The 16,239-nt window shown below is 40.8% G+C and overlaps 1 protein-coding gene across 2 annotated transcripts in view; it reads right to left on the reverse strand.

The window, feature by feature from the left end:
- Positions 1-16,239, reverse strand: part of ZFYVE26 (zinc finger FYVE-type containing 26) — a 52,749-nt gene that overhangs the window by 22,733 nt on the left and 13,777 nt on the right. The window contains exons 11-26 of one of the 2 annotated variants that reach the window (XM_075713397.1): positions 15,460-16,113; positions 13,024-13,113; positions 12,222-12,290; positions 11,439-11,590; positions 9,894-10,092; positions 9,280-9,543; positions 8,977-9,096; positions 8,534-8,698; positions 7,335-7,562; positions 6,892-6,963; positions 5,814-5,919; positions 4,280-5,019; positions 3,524-3,720; positions 2,486-2,590; positions 1,781-1,903; positions 862-1,038 (exon numbers count right to left, since the gene is read on the reverse strand). In XM_075713397.1, coding sequence (XP_075569512.1) covers positions 862-1,038; positions 1,781-1,903; positions 2,486-2,590; positions 3,524-3,720; positions 4,280-5,019; positions 5,814-5,919; positions 6,892-6,963; positions 7,335-7,562; positions 8,534-8,698; positions 8,977-9,096; positions 9,280-9,543; positions 9,894-10,092; positions 11,439-11,590; positions 12,222-12,290; positions 13,024-13,113; positions 15,460-16,113 — 3,461 coding nt within the window. The remainder of the gene's footprint in view (positions 1-861; positions 1,039-1,780; positions 1,904-2,485; positions 2,591-3,523; positions 3,721-4,279; positions 5,020-5,813; positions 5,920-6,891; positions 6,964-7,334; positions 7,563-8,533; positions 8,699-8,976; positions 9,097-9,279; positions 9,544-9,893; positions 10,093-11,438; positions 11,591-12,221; positions 12,291-13,023; positions 13,114-15,459; positions 16,114-16,239) is intronic. The other variant, XM_075713398.1, reaches the window with a different exon arrangement.

The raw sequence follows: 16,239 nt of genomic DNA on the forward strand, positions 1-16,239 counted from the left end.
ATCTCTTATTAAAGTAAGCTTATAAAAAGAATATTAGCCAATCCTTATCCTTCCATCATTTGAGGGAACATCGAGAGGAGAAAATAAGAGCAATTCTCCTAAAGAGGGACAGTTAATACGGACACTTTCCAAATTAAATCACGTCTTCCAAAGGGACAAGTAAGGAAACAGGAAGCCCAGCAAAATACTGTTGTACACACTGGAGCAAGCTGCTATTTGTAGTCCTACAACACAACAGACATTACCAAAAGCACTGCATTTTGTTTACATATAATGCATCCGACTAAGGTAATCTACTGGTTAATGCATCTATTCCCAAGCAGAGCACAGAACCTGTATGACTTCTGTAAAGGCAATGGCCATCCAAAAATGAGTGATACTGTCTACCTTTGGAAGGCATTTGGGAGAAACATGCAATGTAAGTGTCAAAGACCACCATACAGGTGGGCATATGTGGGACACCTGGTGTTACTGACACAGAGAGTAAGCTGAGGATGCTTTCTTTTTCACTTGGGACAAAGACTGCAACTGTCCTGATAAACACCACAATTTTATTTTATTCCACCCCCACCCTCTTTTAGCCTGAGTGTTCCTCCACTTCCTACAGCTCAAACACAGTACTGCTCTGTTCATATTGGGAGCTACAACCACCTCATAATATAGGAACTGCAAAGACGGAGAAGGGGAAGACATGGCTTAAAACTTCTCTAACTTTCCTTTGGATCCTGAGACACAGGATCTTAGACCTAATACGGTGAGAATACTCAGGTAAAACCTACAGACTTTATATATTATGTATTATAAAATTACTTACATAATTATATATTACCGTTAATCCCACAATGCAGGAGTTTTACTTACCTTTGATCCCATATAGAGTGCCTGGATTTCACTACGGCGTGCTGTTGTCAGATTCGCGTAGAAGTGAGTTGTGAGGTAATCAGCCAAGAAGTGAGAGGCTGCCAAGTTCGGATGCTGGTCAAGGGACTGTTCACTGATGGCAAGGCAAATACCAGGGTCTTCAATTCTTTGTAAAAGCTACAAAACCAAACAAAATACAGTGAATCCCTACTACATTCCCAGAAAGTATTTTTTGTAACAGGCAGCCCATGACAGATTATTGCGCTACAATGGTTCAGCAAGCAAATTAACTTGCACAAGTGTCTTGCATATATAAGGATGACTTAGATAATCCATTTATAGACCACTCGTTGCCTATTTGCTCCATTTATTAATAAAAATATTTTAAAATTTAAAGTAAGCAAAAAACTAAGCAAGGAATGGGTGTAGCGTAAGAAGAAGGTGTAGTGATCAGAAGTGTCCACTTTGCTTCCAGAATATTTTCAAAGCTATGTAGTCTGAAAGAGCCTGCACTTTATTTTACACTTGCTGTTATTAGCAACAGCTCCACAATTATTAAAACCACAAGAATTTGCACTTCACTAATTTGGGCACTGAAGCACAACTGACCAATTCCTGTTACTAATTTAACTTCTGGTTCTTCTGCTTAAGCAGCACAGAAATGCTTCCTTATGATTTTTCAAATAAAAGGGCCTTGTATTTCCATGTAAGTGACATTTATGCTATTAGGTCAACAACTAAATTGCCAAGCTGGGTTTTCACTTAAGCAGAACAGGGGAGAGCCAGGATATATCCAAGCAAATAGCATCTCTTAAGGGAAGAACCAAAAAGGCCATGAAACAGACATGAAGGTGGCAAAGATGACAGTTCTCAACTTATTTGACCTATGGATGTAAGGCTGAAAGAGTCTTGCTATTACCTGCAATGCTTTTTCCATGTCTCCCACCTCCAGTAAGTGGAGAAGGTGCTCACGGTGAAGGTTGATCAAGTCTTCTCTAGGGACAGGATATAAGTGCCCCCATTCCTCACACAACTCATAATCCTAAAGAATTAAAAAAAAAAAAGTAAAAATAAAAAAATAAAAGAAGGACAAACTCTACCTTCTGCGATACACAGAGTTCTGATTAACTTCAAGAAATTCTGTAGCTTAGACTCATGTCCCACATGCAAAAAGTAAATAATTACATTGACAAGGAGAAGTAGTTGATAGCCAAGTTTGTCAGTCACATCCTGCATTGAGAAAACCTTCTTATCTCACAGTAAGCAAGTTGGCTTTTTGGAGAGACGCTTCTAAAGCCAGCCAGATCTACAGTATCAATACTTATACAATAATCAAGCCTGTATTATGCCAAAAGCCATGCTATTCAAGTCTTCAAAATTCTAAGAGAAAAGAAAAAGTTGTATCTCAGAGTAACAGTTATAACTTAAGGATTATTAACTACATGTAAATCTTGACATTAAACACAGATCTGTGTGTGTTTCTGTAGCACAGAACTGAGTAAGGGAATCCTTCCTCCCAAGGTAATCTCCATTGATCAGTGTTTTAAGATGCTATTTCAACAAATTTATCTATTCAAAGTTTAATGCATTCTAATTCAACAAAATTCACATGATGATGCCTAACCTTTGCTTTCAGAATTATATTCATGACGGCCTGGGGGTCATCAGTGCAGGTTTTTTTCAGATCCTGCCAGTCATTCCACAATGGTTCATTTTGCACATTCAAAATCTGAAAAAGTTAATATTAGGGTAGCACAAATTTTAAAAGCTTTATCCACAACAGTCATTAAGTCTAAGAAAACAGCTGAGCTGATCACATCAAGAGCTGCTTTGTACAAAGAAAAAAGTCAAAAAGGAGACCCACGTTTATCTCTAGCCCTTTTCTGGGACGTTCTAATGCACTTGCACTCTTAAAAAGACTATGCAATTTTCTCAGAGGTATGAGTCTACAAAGCACGTTTATAAGGGAAGGTTTTTAAAAGACTAAATGTCAATAATTACGGATGAAAAAGTACATGTATACTGCAGACATTGCTGAAAAAGTACATGTATACTGCAGACATGGCTGGCACTAACAGAGACAACTGAGCTAACTGTCAGTTAGCAGAACCACCACCAGACAGAGCTCAGGAGGGGTTTACGACTCCTTTTTTGCTCTGTTTGGCTTTTCAGTCTGTGCTGAACTCCAGGCCAGCTAGTCCAACTTAACTCGGGTTCCACACTACCCTGCAGTTAGAAGAACTGACTGCAATACAAACACATTTATTGGACCACTAGTCTTGTACACCATGCCTAGGTACCCCTGCACCTCTCAAGCTTATAAAATAATGAATTGCCATGGAAAGCTTCCAGAGGCTCTAGCATTTGTATAGAATGGAAAAAACAACTACTTTGCAAAAAAGCAGCTTCACACATATGTTTATGTCTAATCATGTTTGCAGGCCTGAATGCTAATAGGAGAGTGGGAAAGTTACAAAGGATGGAGGCAGAGTGTTAATTGGATACTACAGCACTGAAAGCACATGAACTGTTTGGGATGACAGACTTGAAAAGCTGTTATGATCAAAAAAGAACCAAGGGCTAAAACTTTTTCAAAGGGCAAGCATATTTGCTCCCTGCTGCCTATTTCATCTCACTGGTTACTTGAAGAATGACTTTGTACCTGTTGATAAACCTGAAGTTCTTTCTTCCTGCTCTGCAGACTGGCTTTTAGTTCGTCAGTTATGCCCAAATCAGAAATGCAATAAGCTAGGATTTCCAAACAGGCATCAAGGGGCCATTTGTCCAGACAGCGCAGGGCCAGCCTACTTCTCAATGTTGCATTTTTTACTGGGAACAAGTATTGCCAACCATCCTTATCTGTGGAGGAAACAAACCACTAGTTTGAAACTTGGTTTCTATATTTTGGAAAAATTTTAAAATCCTCATCCTCACTGGGCTGCATCACCAAAAGAAACAGTACAGTACTGAAAAATCTATGCGAGACTCATTCCAAGCATCAGATTCTCGGGAAGTAACCAAAGTTAGCATGGGATACTTACTATCTTTAGACTCCAAAAGGCACCTCCTTTAATAGGATACATCATCCATGTATGACAATGACACTGCTCTAAGAGATGATCCATTAACAGTACTATGATTAATGTCTCCTGATATATTCAGCTCTTCATATAAAAATAACACCACAGATGCATTCCTTCTCTTGTACTAAATTGGTCAGGATTTGCACATTTGCAAAACAGAAACTGCACCATCAGAGAAAGCAAATTTAGGATGAAGGAAGGGAAAGGAACTGTTTCTGTCTTTAGATTTGCCCAAGGACTATTACTTTAGTTTCCACCTCCTGATCCATGCTGTATTCTTCATGAAAAAAAAAAAAAAAGGTGAAAGGAAAAAAGCCTGACTTAATCCTTCTTACCTTCAGCAGCCGCACAGCTCAGCACAGCATCCTTCACATTGACCAGCTCATCCACATCCTGACTGTACAGATCCAAGACTTTCAGAGCTCTGTCCCAATCCTTTGCAGCAAGAGCTTGTTCAAAGACTCCCATTAATACCTTAACAGCTGTAGTGGAATGCAATCCCAGGAGAACCAGAGATATGTATGTCTTGCCAGAGAAAACAGTAGCCAAACTGCTACCTTCCTCTCGCCGATTCTGAAGTGGCTCAAACATAGCAAGAAGAAATCGTTCCAATATTGGGAACTCCTTCAACAATGCCTCACCCTCCCTAGAAATCTGTTCTGAACCTAAGGGCACCTCCCGTTTGCCCCGAAATTCCATCCAAGATAAACTCGATTTGGGGATCTTCTGTATATTAGATGCACTTAGACATGCCACTGTGGCCACTAGCTTCGACTGAGACTTTAGGAAGTCCAGGGAGGAGGCAGTGAGTGTGTGCTGGCTCAAGTCATTCACAGAGGATGGGGCCTGAGTGGAGATATCCTCAGAGGTCACTGCAGAACTGTGAATAGGTATTTCAACATCTGGCAGGCAGTGGTAGGCACACTGGTGTGCTAAGTTGCTGATGTGTGTCAGAAGAGACTTTGCCTGGCTGATTTGCCTTGCACTGCACAAGCACAGTGGTTCACAGCAACAGTTAACAATAACTTGCTGCACATTCAAGTTCAACTCTTCTTTAGCCAAGAGAGAAGAAAGCCTGCAGGATTGAAAACAGAACCAGCTTACACAACACATAGAAAAGGTACTTTACAATTACATATTTTCATAAATCTTCCAAATGTTTTGTGAACACAAGCCCCCTAATATTCTTCACAGGTACATACAGGGGAAGGGTACATATCCTGTGTTTACTCAGAATGAAAAAGACGTATACAGCACGACATCGGTAAGTCGGAGCTTATGCTGCCATTCCTTTAAAGAAAAGGATCTTACTCCTCAAACGTTGACTTTTACCTAAATGCAACATAGTAAAATAGTTCACCATTAGTGCTCATCTTTTTAAGAGCCACTTCATCAAATCAGACACTTTCCATGCCAGCCTAATTTAGTAATTTGTGATGTAAGGACCTTCGATTAACCAGTTTACCTACTGACCAGGGCAAGAGCCATGCCCAGCTGTATTCTTAAGAAGCCCTACTGGTCTATTTTATTTTACTGTACTGCTAAGCTGCAAGTCCACTGCTCTGAACCGTCACACATTCAGTTAAAAAAAAATCCACATAAATGCACTCTCTTTTCACAACAGACAGTAATTGTTAAAAATATGGAGCCACAGTTTTCCCTATCAAAAATCTTAAGGTTGGTAGAGAAGTCCTTGACTAAGCTCCTCTGTGCACACCAATTCTTGCAGCACTAAGTGATCAGCTGGTGGGACACAGCAGGCTGTACTACCTGTGCTACGTAGCCAGAGAAGAATTTAATCCTGGATGAAGTCCAAAGTCACCAACACCAAAATAACCTAGGGAAGTACATAACCTGAAAAGCACCAACCTGTCAGGATGAACCTGTCTCTCAAACACCAGCTGTGAGAGCAGCTGAGATGGACTCTGCTGTAACAGTATGAAAGGGTTCCCCACTTTCACTTCTGCAGATGTATCTTTAAAAAAAAAAAAAATCAGAACTTTTATTATAATACAAACACATTAGCTGAATACACCAACCAAGTCTTATTTTAGGAACACAAATTTTAAGAGCCTGAGTCTGAAACCTCTTTGACTAAATTCACAGAGGTCCGCATTCACATTAGTGTAGTAAAATCCAGAGTAAACTGCAAGGCATTTGTGATTATGATATGCCTCTCAAACTTGGCACCACTGGCTCACATTTTACTGGACCTATTACCAAAACAGGTACAGTGGACAGTGTTTGGCCTTTAAGCGAGACCTAGGTTCAAACAGTTTAGCAACTCTACTTCAAACTTTCACCAAAACATGTATTTGAGGTGAGAGACAGAAAATGTGCAGCACTGGTTTCTGAGGAATCTCTGGATGCAGATTAGTGAGTCCATGCTCTATTCAAGTCAAAGTGAGCAAAGGCAGAGGGAACTCACAGACATACAGCTACTTTTACAAAAGGAGTGAAACCCTGGCCAGTATTGCTGAAAAGCCTTTGTATCCACTACTGAGTTACATCAAGTAACTCTGAACAGATTCTCATAAGTTTACCTTTTCCTTTTATCTTCCACAGTACAGTAAAGTTTCCCCAAAACTCACTCAGCCTTTAAATATTATGCATTTTTTTGGCTTTGGCAGTTAGTCAGTGAGGATTGAATCATGTCCATACAACAGTTATGGTTGGCATGGTGGTGACCCAAGCTGAACCAGCATGTCTGAAAACAGATCTATGCTCTTTTTTCTTATCCTCTTGGGAAGGTATTCTCTGAAATCAGTACTGTGGTATTTTACATTAGTGCAGCTCAATTAGTATCAACTTTAAAAAACAGACAAGTGTTTTTTCTCCTAGCACACTGAATTGTTCTGTTGTTCTGACAGCTTTATGTGCTGATGGCGCATTTCTTTTCATGGCCACCATTATCTGCTGATTCTAAGAAAAAACTCTGCCTGGTTACCTCTGCATAGCCTTCTACACACTCTCTTCTTATCTCCGTGGAGCAGCAGGGCACTGGTTGCCTCTAAGGGAACTGAAAAGTGCACAGCATGTTGATCCACTGGATACAAAAAATCAATCTCGCCTTACAGGGTAGTGATCAGAACTTCTGGAGGTCAGGGGTTGTTTGTTTTGTCTAAATGAAGCGCAGAACCTGGGTGAGTAGTCAACATTTCTGTTCTTGTTTTCCTACTGCCATCAGCTATTTTCATCTTAGCTGTGGGTGGCCAAGGCCTTAAGAAATAAAATTTAAAAAGCAGTGCAATCAAGAGATCTGACTATGCACAGGGAGTAGGCACATTTGGCAAGGAACCATTTTTGCACAATTACTTTCCAGAATCAGGCCAGACTACACAGTTAGGGTATCTTCACCTAGGCTCAGACCTTCCAGCAGAATCCCCTTACCTAGCTCTGCATTCAGGCTTCGTAACACAACAGCAGCCAGTGTAGTGATGTAGTCAAAGAAGGCCTTCACAAAGTTTATCTGCATGTTGCTCTCTGGCATGGTCTGGACATGCTGGTCAAGAGTTCTTAGTAGGAGCTGCATTTGACTCCAAACCAGGTGCTTCTCCAGCTCCACAGGTTTGAGAGAGGCCTGCTCCACCAAGGTGCCAAGCAGGTTCCCTTTAGAGTCTGGTTTAAGAGAACAGACATACATCCAAGATTCAAGTAAGTATTAAATGCCAAAAAAGGTGCACGGGGGGGGGGGGGGGGGGGGGGGGGGAGAGAAATGCTTTAGCCTAATTTTTTCTCTGCAATTACAGATCTCAGTCTGAGCATTATAATTTTATTGAAAGCGAGAGAAATTTTCACAGTAGAATAAATCAATGGTTCATCTAAATTGGTAACCATGACTCTGACAAGTTAGAAATACATTAAGGCAGGCCTACAATATATCTAGTTGTGTGTCATTAACACATAAGCTTATTCTAAAACACAGGTGTTGACCAGTCCTTGTCCTCCATAACATTTAGCCCTTAGAGCTCTCCTAAATTTTTGCTCATTAAACATACAAATATTTTTAAATATTTTCCAAACATCTACATGCCATTTAGAAATTTGGTGAATGGAGGGAAAAAAAAACCACATAAGAAAACACCCCAGCACTATATAATTAAGAGAGCTCTGAGAAGAGGCAACAGTGGAAGGCTTCTTCAGAAAAGGATAAGACGTTTTATAATAGCCCTATGAAAATTGGAAGGCATTATTATGTTACAATAGTTTTAGAAGTTTATCTCCTTTTTGTTAAAAAAAAAAAAAGGCAACAGTAGGGATACACCTAATTATCTATAAGCTGTCAGGTTAAAATACACATAAAGTATTCCTTGTTAGGACTGAAGAAAAACAGGACAAATAACCATCTCAGTTGTACTCATTGATATTTTCCTTTCTTCTCTGGCAAGTTCATAATTTTAGCTCTGAAAACAAATGCTCAGAATATAAGAATCACAGATAAATTTTACACTTTGCATTTATGATTTAAAAAAAATACACATTTATGCATATGTCAAAGAGCATTACTACTAGATTTATAGTTGTCCGAACAGGCCAAAACAAAAATTTAGATCCATTTGTCAGTCTTCACGATCACAAAAATAACTCACCCACAGAATGTTCAACACATGTCAGTGCTTTTAGGATTTGATCCAGATTTTGTGACAAAACAATTTCATTAGTAATACTTTCTTCAGTCAAGGCAGGGTAGCAAGCTTGCAGAAGGTCTACAATACTGCATCGAAAATGACTCCCTGTTTTCTCATCTGAGACCTCTACAAAGAGGGAGAAAGAAACAGCAACTATAACAAAGACAGAAATATTTTTGGACAGAAAAAGGCCCACAGAACCAAAATTGTATTATAATACAACTAGTTTGCCAAATTCAAAGTGTTTCAGTTTATTCAGAATCGAGCTTAGGTGCTCCCCCCCACCCTTTTTCTTTTAAATACTACGCTAAAAAATGGAAAGTTCGGGTTTCCATTGCAACAGAAGGCAAGAATTTGATTTTAGCATATTTCAACAGAAAAATCTTACCAGTAAAGCATACTACCTGGCTTGGATTGCGCTTGTGATGTGCAGGAATAGTTGAGAATTTTACTTATTTGCTGGAGAACTGCTGGGAAACCCTTTACACCTTCAGAGTGCAGTAAAACAAAGTCAGGTCGGTGGCCTGGAAAAGTCATTGTGCAAAGTGGGACAAAATAAAAGTTAAGAGTGGAAAAAGGAGAAACTAACATCAAAAGTACAAAATGAGACTTAATTAAGACTCAGGTGTTAGCACAAACAACACTGCATAGAGAGCCATTTTCTGCTCCCAGGCCCATGTTGATAAACACAAAAATTAAAAGCCTACCCCGACTTTCAAGGCTGTTGTGCAGTCGTCTTTCTGCTGTTTCCAAAAGCTGTTTGCATGTCTTCCAAAGATGGCACTGAGTACAAGCTAGGTCAAATGCTGCCATTGCTGAAGGACTAAGGTCCTCAAGGACTTCCCGCAGAGGATCAGTATGCTCCAGCTGGATGTTGCTGATCCAGAAGTTTTCTTGGAGAGTAGGGGCAAGACTTCCAGAAGTCGCAAGCAATTTATCAGTCACATCCGAGATGGAATAAAATACCATTCCTACATGCATCAGCAAAACACAAAATCTCTAATTAAACAGTATCTTTTTCTCAGATCCTGTCATGGATAATTATTTTCTAATCCTTTAGGAAAATAATTTAATAGGTGGCCTGCTTCATGAATGGAGAATGGATAAAACCAGTTAACCATTCTTCACTGCAGAATGGATAAAACCAATTAGGCATCAACAGCAAATTTCAGCATTCTTTAGCCTCTTTTTAAGTCAAAGAACCACCAGTTACTCTTCTGAACAATTGTTGCACTCATTATGACAGTGTTCAAATTGCTTTCTCCTGTTTTCCACTCCTCCCTCACCTTTGATGAGAAGAGCTCAAAAACCCTGTCCTTACCAGCTGCTGCGGCATTCCCAATAGCTTGCAGTGTCGAACGGCCACTGCCAGATTTCCTGATGCCTCCAGCGCCATCTGATGCTTGATTCTCAATATTGTGCTCCACTCTTGCCATTTCTCGTACCGCCTCTTGGTAGCGCTCCATGAAAACCAGTTCACCATAGCAAGGTGAAGTATCCAGATTAAACATCAAAGCCACCTTTCAAATAACATAACAAGAGATGTAATTATAGAGCATTGCAAAAGAAGGTTTAAAGGTCAAAGAGCTTTGGGGGGTTTTAGAGGAGATGAGGGTATAAGATAAAACAGATACTTTAACTGAAAAACTTCCCCACAGACACAGCAGGCTGAAATGGTGGGTTTTTTCCTAGAGAGTTTTAAGTGCCTGAAAAACAGGACCTCAGAGACATTTTTCAACTATTTTTACAAAGCTCAGCTATTATTTTCTGCAAGGTTAGAGTTGAACTATTTTTTGTAAACCACACCTTTCAGAATGACTCTTCATGATTTCAATACACTATGTAATTGTGTATTGAGTGAAACCTATCAAGCTGGGCCTCCAAAGTAAACTATTTTAAAAAGATCCTTATTCAGCAAGGAATACCTTCTAGGAATTTAAACAGAGAGTAGATAAGCATAGCTGTGCAAGTTCCTATTATCAAACCAACAACAGAACACACACCGAGCTTGAATTCTTCATCATCGGTGATACTGAAAGTCAAAGTAACAAAGCAAACCAAAATGCTTCTTCTGGCCCTATAACTAGGCAAAAGATGAAGTGGCATGCTTCAAACAGAACTACTGAGTTGAGCAGTAACCTGCTGCTAATGCAATGCTTAAATGACATTACCTGCTCCGGTATCGCTATCTGAAACTCAACCAGGTCACTGCTTTTTGCAGAGGATTCAATCACTGATGCACCTCAAGATGTTTTTTCAGAGCAACAGCCCAAAAGCCACATAGAGAAAGGTATGCACAGCTGTGAGGGAGTAAAGGACTACAAGTGTGCAGACTCCCAATTTCAAGCCTTTCTGCCTGTTTTTAGTACCATGAATGTAGCCTCAAAACACACCTCCTTCAAATAAACGTAATCACCACTTTGGCTAAGGAATACATTTGCATGTTCCTGCCAAGCTTACAAGTGGCAGAGTGTCATGGTTTTGATTCACTGACTAAAGTAAGCAGTTCAGATGCTGCTTCCTCATGAGGCTTCACAGGAGCGCTTTGTGTTCTTCGTTCAGCTGAAACACTTAAGCTTGGCCAGCTCTCATCAAACATTTTCACACTTCAAGAACCCAGGTTTAGAGAACGCAGTTTTATATAACAAGTTAAAAACACCCCGGCATCCTTGGGATGTTGGTTTGGAATATCTTTGTTCCTTTCACTTGCTTCTACTTCTGAAGTGACCCTTTCACTTGGAATGCAGATGCTTCAGCCCTATGCTTGCTAATGCAGAAGAGGCAAGAGTTTCATCAGCTGTCACAACCACAAACGTCAATACCAAATTAGATTTTTAATTGCACAAAATACATGCAACTCATTTACCTGATGGGCTTCTACGAAGTTTCCCCTCAAAACACAAGAAACTAACAGCGATTCTGGTGGGGAAAGCATCATAGGAATGAGGGGGTTTTGCTGATGTGGTCTCACCCTGCTTTCCAAATCACTCGAGCCAGACACATTACTGGTACTTCCCTCTGCAAGACAACAGAATTAATCAGTATACTATTATGGGAAAAACATTTCACCAGTAACAGCCAACTGTCAGATAACAATACTTCACATATTTAATACAAAAATATAGAGGCAGAGTCACAAGGAAGTTTTAGGGTAAAGAGGTCAACATAAACATCTTGTTAAAAATTCTTGTAATATTTCACTATTTGGTCAGAACTTTCAGTTTGGATCTCATACAAATGTAACACTGTTAGCAGCTACATAATGTAGATGCAACACTAGGGCACGGGTTCAATACGGATAAAGAGAGAAGTCTTAAGTATTGGATCTATTAAATCAATTTAGCTTGCCTAAGCATGTTTTAGGTTATATGACTACCAGTCTGCTAGCTTTTTTGACAGTTTGCACATCACTGCATTGCATGCGGTTTCCTGAAAGCCAAAAACATCAAGAAAAATCTAATTTTCTTATTCCAGCAGATATAGATACAGCATTCTAATTAGAGAAGAGTCAGCCAAAAATGGGAGCTCTGAGAAGTGAAAAGTTCTAATTCTGTCCTGCATAGAGCAGTAATTCACATTAACTAGTCAAGCAAATACTTCATCATGCACATTGACAAGACAAAGAAGTACCACTTTTGTGGCTTAATACCTGAGGTACTGGTGCTTAGCTCGCTACTTGTACTTTCTAATGATGGACTGGAAGTTCCCTCTTTCCCATCTAAAATGGAAACAAATCAAAACCAGCACATTAAACACATTTTTTCTAGGCAAGGTAATTAAAACTTACTGCAAATAACAGACCAGGCAACCACAAGAGATCTTCAAGAGTATCTCACAAATGAGCCATCACCGATGTCTATGATAAATGCAAAAACTGCTGATTTGAAGAAAATGCTAGACAAGAGGCTATACTGGGGTGGTCCATCAGTGACTCATGTCAGATACTTTAAAGCTTCTTATTTTGGAACATCCCACTCCAAAACCATATGTACCTTTTAAAGGCTAAATAAAAAAAAAGGGTGAGGAACCCAACTTTCTCCTAAGGCTGCCAATTTAAGCCACAAATTCCTGTAAATTCACATCCTAGATACTATTGTGATAGGAATGAAAATATACCAAAACAGTCATTGATATAGTGAAGAAAGGGAAGAATTGGTACTGTAGTCGCAAAGTGCTCCCCCTCCCCCGCTCCAAATCAGACTATGTATGAAAGAAGTTATTTTCTTACCTGAATTTAAAATTAATTATCTTTTAGTTGTGCAGGTGAGCTTTAGGAAAACAACCTCAATCCAAGCAGAACTGGACTAAGACACTTCAAACCAGTTAGAAAACTAAAGGAAATAAATCTAGTTCTTTACTCCTAGTCCATTAAATCTAATTGCATTCAGCTATGAGCTCAGCAAAATTATGCACTTCAGAGATGCCTTCTCCAAGTCACTTTTTCAACCCACCTGTCTTGTATCTTTGAGATCTACTTCGTTTCTTAAAGCTGGAGCACCTGATTAAAGAGCAGTATTTCCTGGAAGCTGCAAGCTCATATTCTGTAAAACATTTAAGCAAAAACATTACACCAAATAGCTGGACAGGCCATAACAGTTATTTGTTTACCTTAAAGAATCTATCAGCACATCTACATAGGTAGAGCTATGACAGCAAATCTCCAAAGGAAACACAGTTGATCTCAGCTAAAAGCTCTTCTGCAGTAAAGTTTAAACCAGGATCATGAAGTAATTTTGATGCAATTCAATTAATACTGTGTTTTTCACATCCACATCCAATGTTGCTTGGAATGTACTATACCTTCTACACACCCCTGATGAGTACTAAGGGTCTTCTCGAACCTCAATGATTCTATGATTCTGACTATACAGAAAAAAAGGTATAGTCCAAATACACAAGCAGCTAGAAACAAGGCAAAAAGAATAAGAATAGTAAAAGAGCAAGTTTGATTTGTCATAAAGGTTTTGCTGAAACAACTGGGTTCTTCAGTAATTGAACCCTGACTCAGTCAACAACTCTGCAAGTGAGCAAGTAATAGGGGTGCCAGCCCTTGATACAGAAAATCCAAGAGATATGCAGTGTCAAGAAAAGCCAGCCACTTTCCTTGCAAGATGTTCCCCAAGTTGCAGAACAATCAGGGGATCAGGCCCAGCCAGCATGGGTTCATGAAAAGCAGGTCCTGCTTGACCCACCTGATCTCCTTTTATGACCTGGTGACCCGCCTGGTAGATGATGGAAAGGCTGTGGATGTCATTTACCTGGACTTTAGCAAAGCCTTTGACACAGTCTCCCATAATATTCCCCTTGGGAAGCTGGCAGCTCATGGCTTGTCACAACAACCCCATGCAACGCTACAGGCTTGGGGAAGAGTGGCTGGAAAGCTGCCTGGCTGAAAAGGACCTGGGGGTGTTGGTCGACAGCCAGCTGAACATCAGCCAGCGGTGTGCCCAGGTGGCCAAGAAGGCCAACAGCATCCTGGCTTGTATCAGGAATAGTGCGGCCAGCAGGAGCAGGGAGGTGACTGTCCCCCTGTACTCGGCACTGGTGAGGCCGCACCTGGAATCCTGTGTCCAGTTTTGGGCCCCTCAATACAAGAAAGACATTGAGGTGCTGGAGCGTGTCCAGAGAAGGGCAACAAAGCTGGTGAAGGGTCTGGAGCACAGGCCTTATGAGGAGCATCTGAGGGAACTGGGGTTGTTTAGCCTAGAGAAGAGGAGGCTGAGGGAAGACCTTATCACTCTCTACAACTACCTGAAAGGAGGCTGTAGTGAGGTGGGTGTTGGTCTCTTCTCCCATGTAGTTAGCGATAGGACGAGAAGAAATGGGCTGAAGCTGCGCCAGGGGAGGTTTAGATTGGATATTAGGAAAAATTTCTTCACGGAAAGGGTAGTCAGGCATTGGAACAGGCTGCCCAGAGAGGTGGTGGAATCACCATCCCTGGAAGTGTTCAAAAAACGGGTAGATGTGGCACTTCGGGACATGGTTTAGTCTAGTCTACCCTTGATTGGTTTAGAGTGGACTTGGTAGTGTAGGTTAATGGTTGGACTGGATGATCTTAAAGGTCTTTTCCAACCTAAACGATTCTATGATTCTATGAAGTAGTTGTCATCATTTGTCAGAAGTCAGGACTCAAAAGTACAGAATGCCACAGAAAGCTGCTGCCTGTCCAGTAGAAACACTGAGGGCTACCTGCTCAAAGTCCCACCACACTCCCTCCTTTATAGGGGGAGACTTGAGAAATAGTTGAACACAAGTTTGGAAACTTGGAACACTTACAGTCAATACTGCCCAGTCTTTCTTGGGACATGGACTTTGCGTGGTCTGAGATACACCATAAGCCACACTGTGATACAAGCAGAAATCTGATAGCTAACAAGTTATAGGATGTGGAAAAGGGTGAGAAATAGGTTCCCAAGTGTGTTGTTCTAGCTACTCCTGAGGAGTGGTCTGCGTCCCAGAATAATCCAACTTCTTCTGATACATGTTGCTAACATGCTCCCAGACTAGGCTAAATCAACACTCTGTTCATGAACGAGATGAGTCTATCTGGCTTGCACTGGATCACACACCACCACGTCCCTTCGTATCACTACACTGTCAACGTAACTTGTGACAAAAGGGCAGGAGAAAGACAAGCGAACTGAAGCAGTGTGTCCATAAAGGGGAGGGAAAAAAGAAAACCCAAAGCTTCTGATTAGAACAGAGATCACTCCTCTTGGAGAATGGTGCAAGAGCCAGGTCATCTCCAACTAGGTCACTCTCCTAGTATCTGCCAAAATGTGCTCCCCTCAGTAAGATGCTCAGGGAATTTATTCTCAAGACCACTGCCTGAACAGCTGTAATAGAACAGTGTCAATGTATGAGAAAGTGCCAAATACAAAGCCTACCTGCATTTCTGTTACTCATTACCACCTTGTATCGCCAGTGAGCTTCAGAAAGGTATTTGGAAAACTGTAACACACGACTTCCAAAGGCATCTCTGCTTGCAGAAAGATTCAAGCACTCAACAAGTTCCAGCTCTTCGCGAAGCACATTACTGGAGTCCCATGGGAGAGAACTCTGAATTTCTTCCAGATGGTTGAGAAGCAACGTGAGGAAGGCATCCATGGCCATGTCATCCACTAAAAATCCAGTAACACCACTGGTGAAGTGTTTCAGATCCAGGTAGCTCAGCCTAGAGGTTTCACAGCTTTTGCTACCTAACATTGAGTCATGAAGATCTTGGGTATCTGTGTGAACTGTCTGAGCAGCCAGCAGATGCCTCTCTAATTTCTTTTCAGCCTCTGTTAGGCGCTGTGGGCTTTCCGAGGTGGAAGACCGCCGACTAGCACTGCCTTCTACACTCACAGTAGTATTCTTTTTGTCAAGATCATCATCCTCTGCATAGTCCTCAGGTAGAAAAGTCTCAGTATGGAGGTCACTGTAGGAAACAAAAAGCAAGGAGAAGATGTTCTCCAAAACCTCCAGGCGCAGAGGAGCAGGAACACTCCTTAAGAACTGCTGACACTTCACAAGGTACTGAAGAAATACTGAAGAGCAATCTGTATAATTAAAAACAAAAATAAAGAACATTTACAACATTTTCCAGGAGTTCCTTCCTCCAACCTTTGCCCTTTAAGAAAATCCTAGAAGAGGGAACTGTCCCAGTGGTTCAGAGCTGATCGCTC

Source organism: Pelecanus crispus, chromosome 6 (assembly GCF_030463565.1).
Source record: "Pelecanus crispus isolate bPelCri1 chromosome 6, bPelCri1.pri, whole genome shotgun sequence".
Taxonomy (NCBI): domain Eukaryota; kingdom Metazoa; phylum Chordata; class Aves; order Pelecaniformes; family Pelecanidae; genus Pelecanus; species Pelecanus crispus.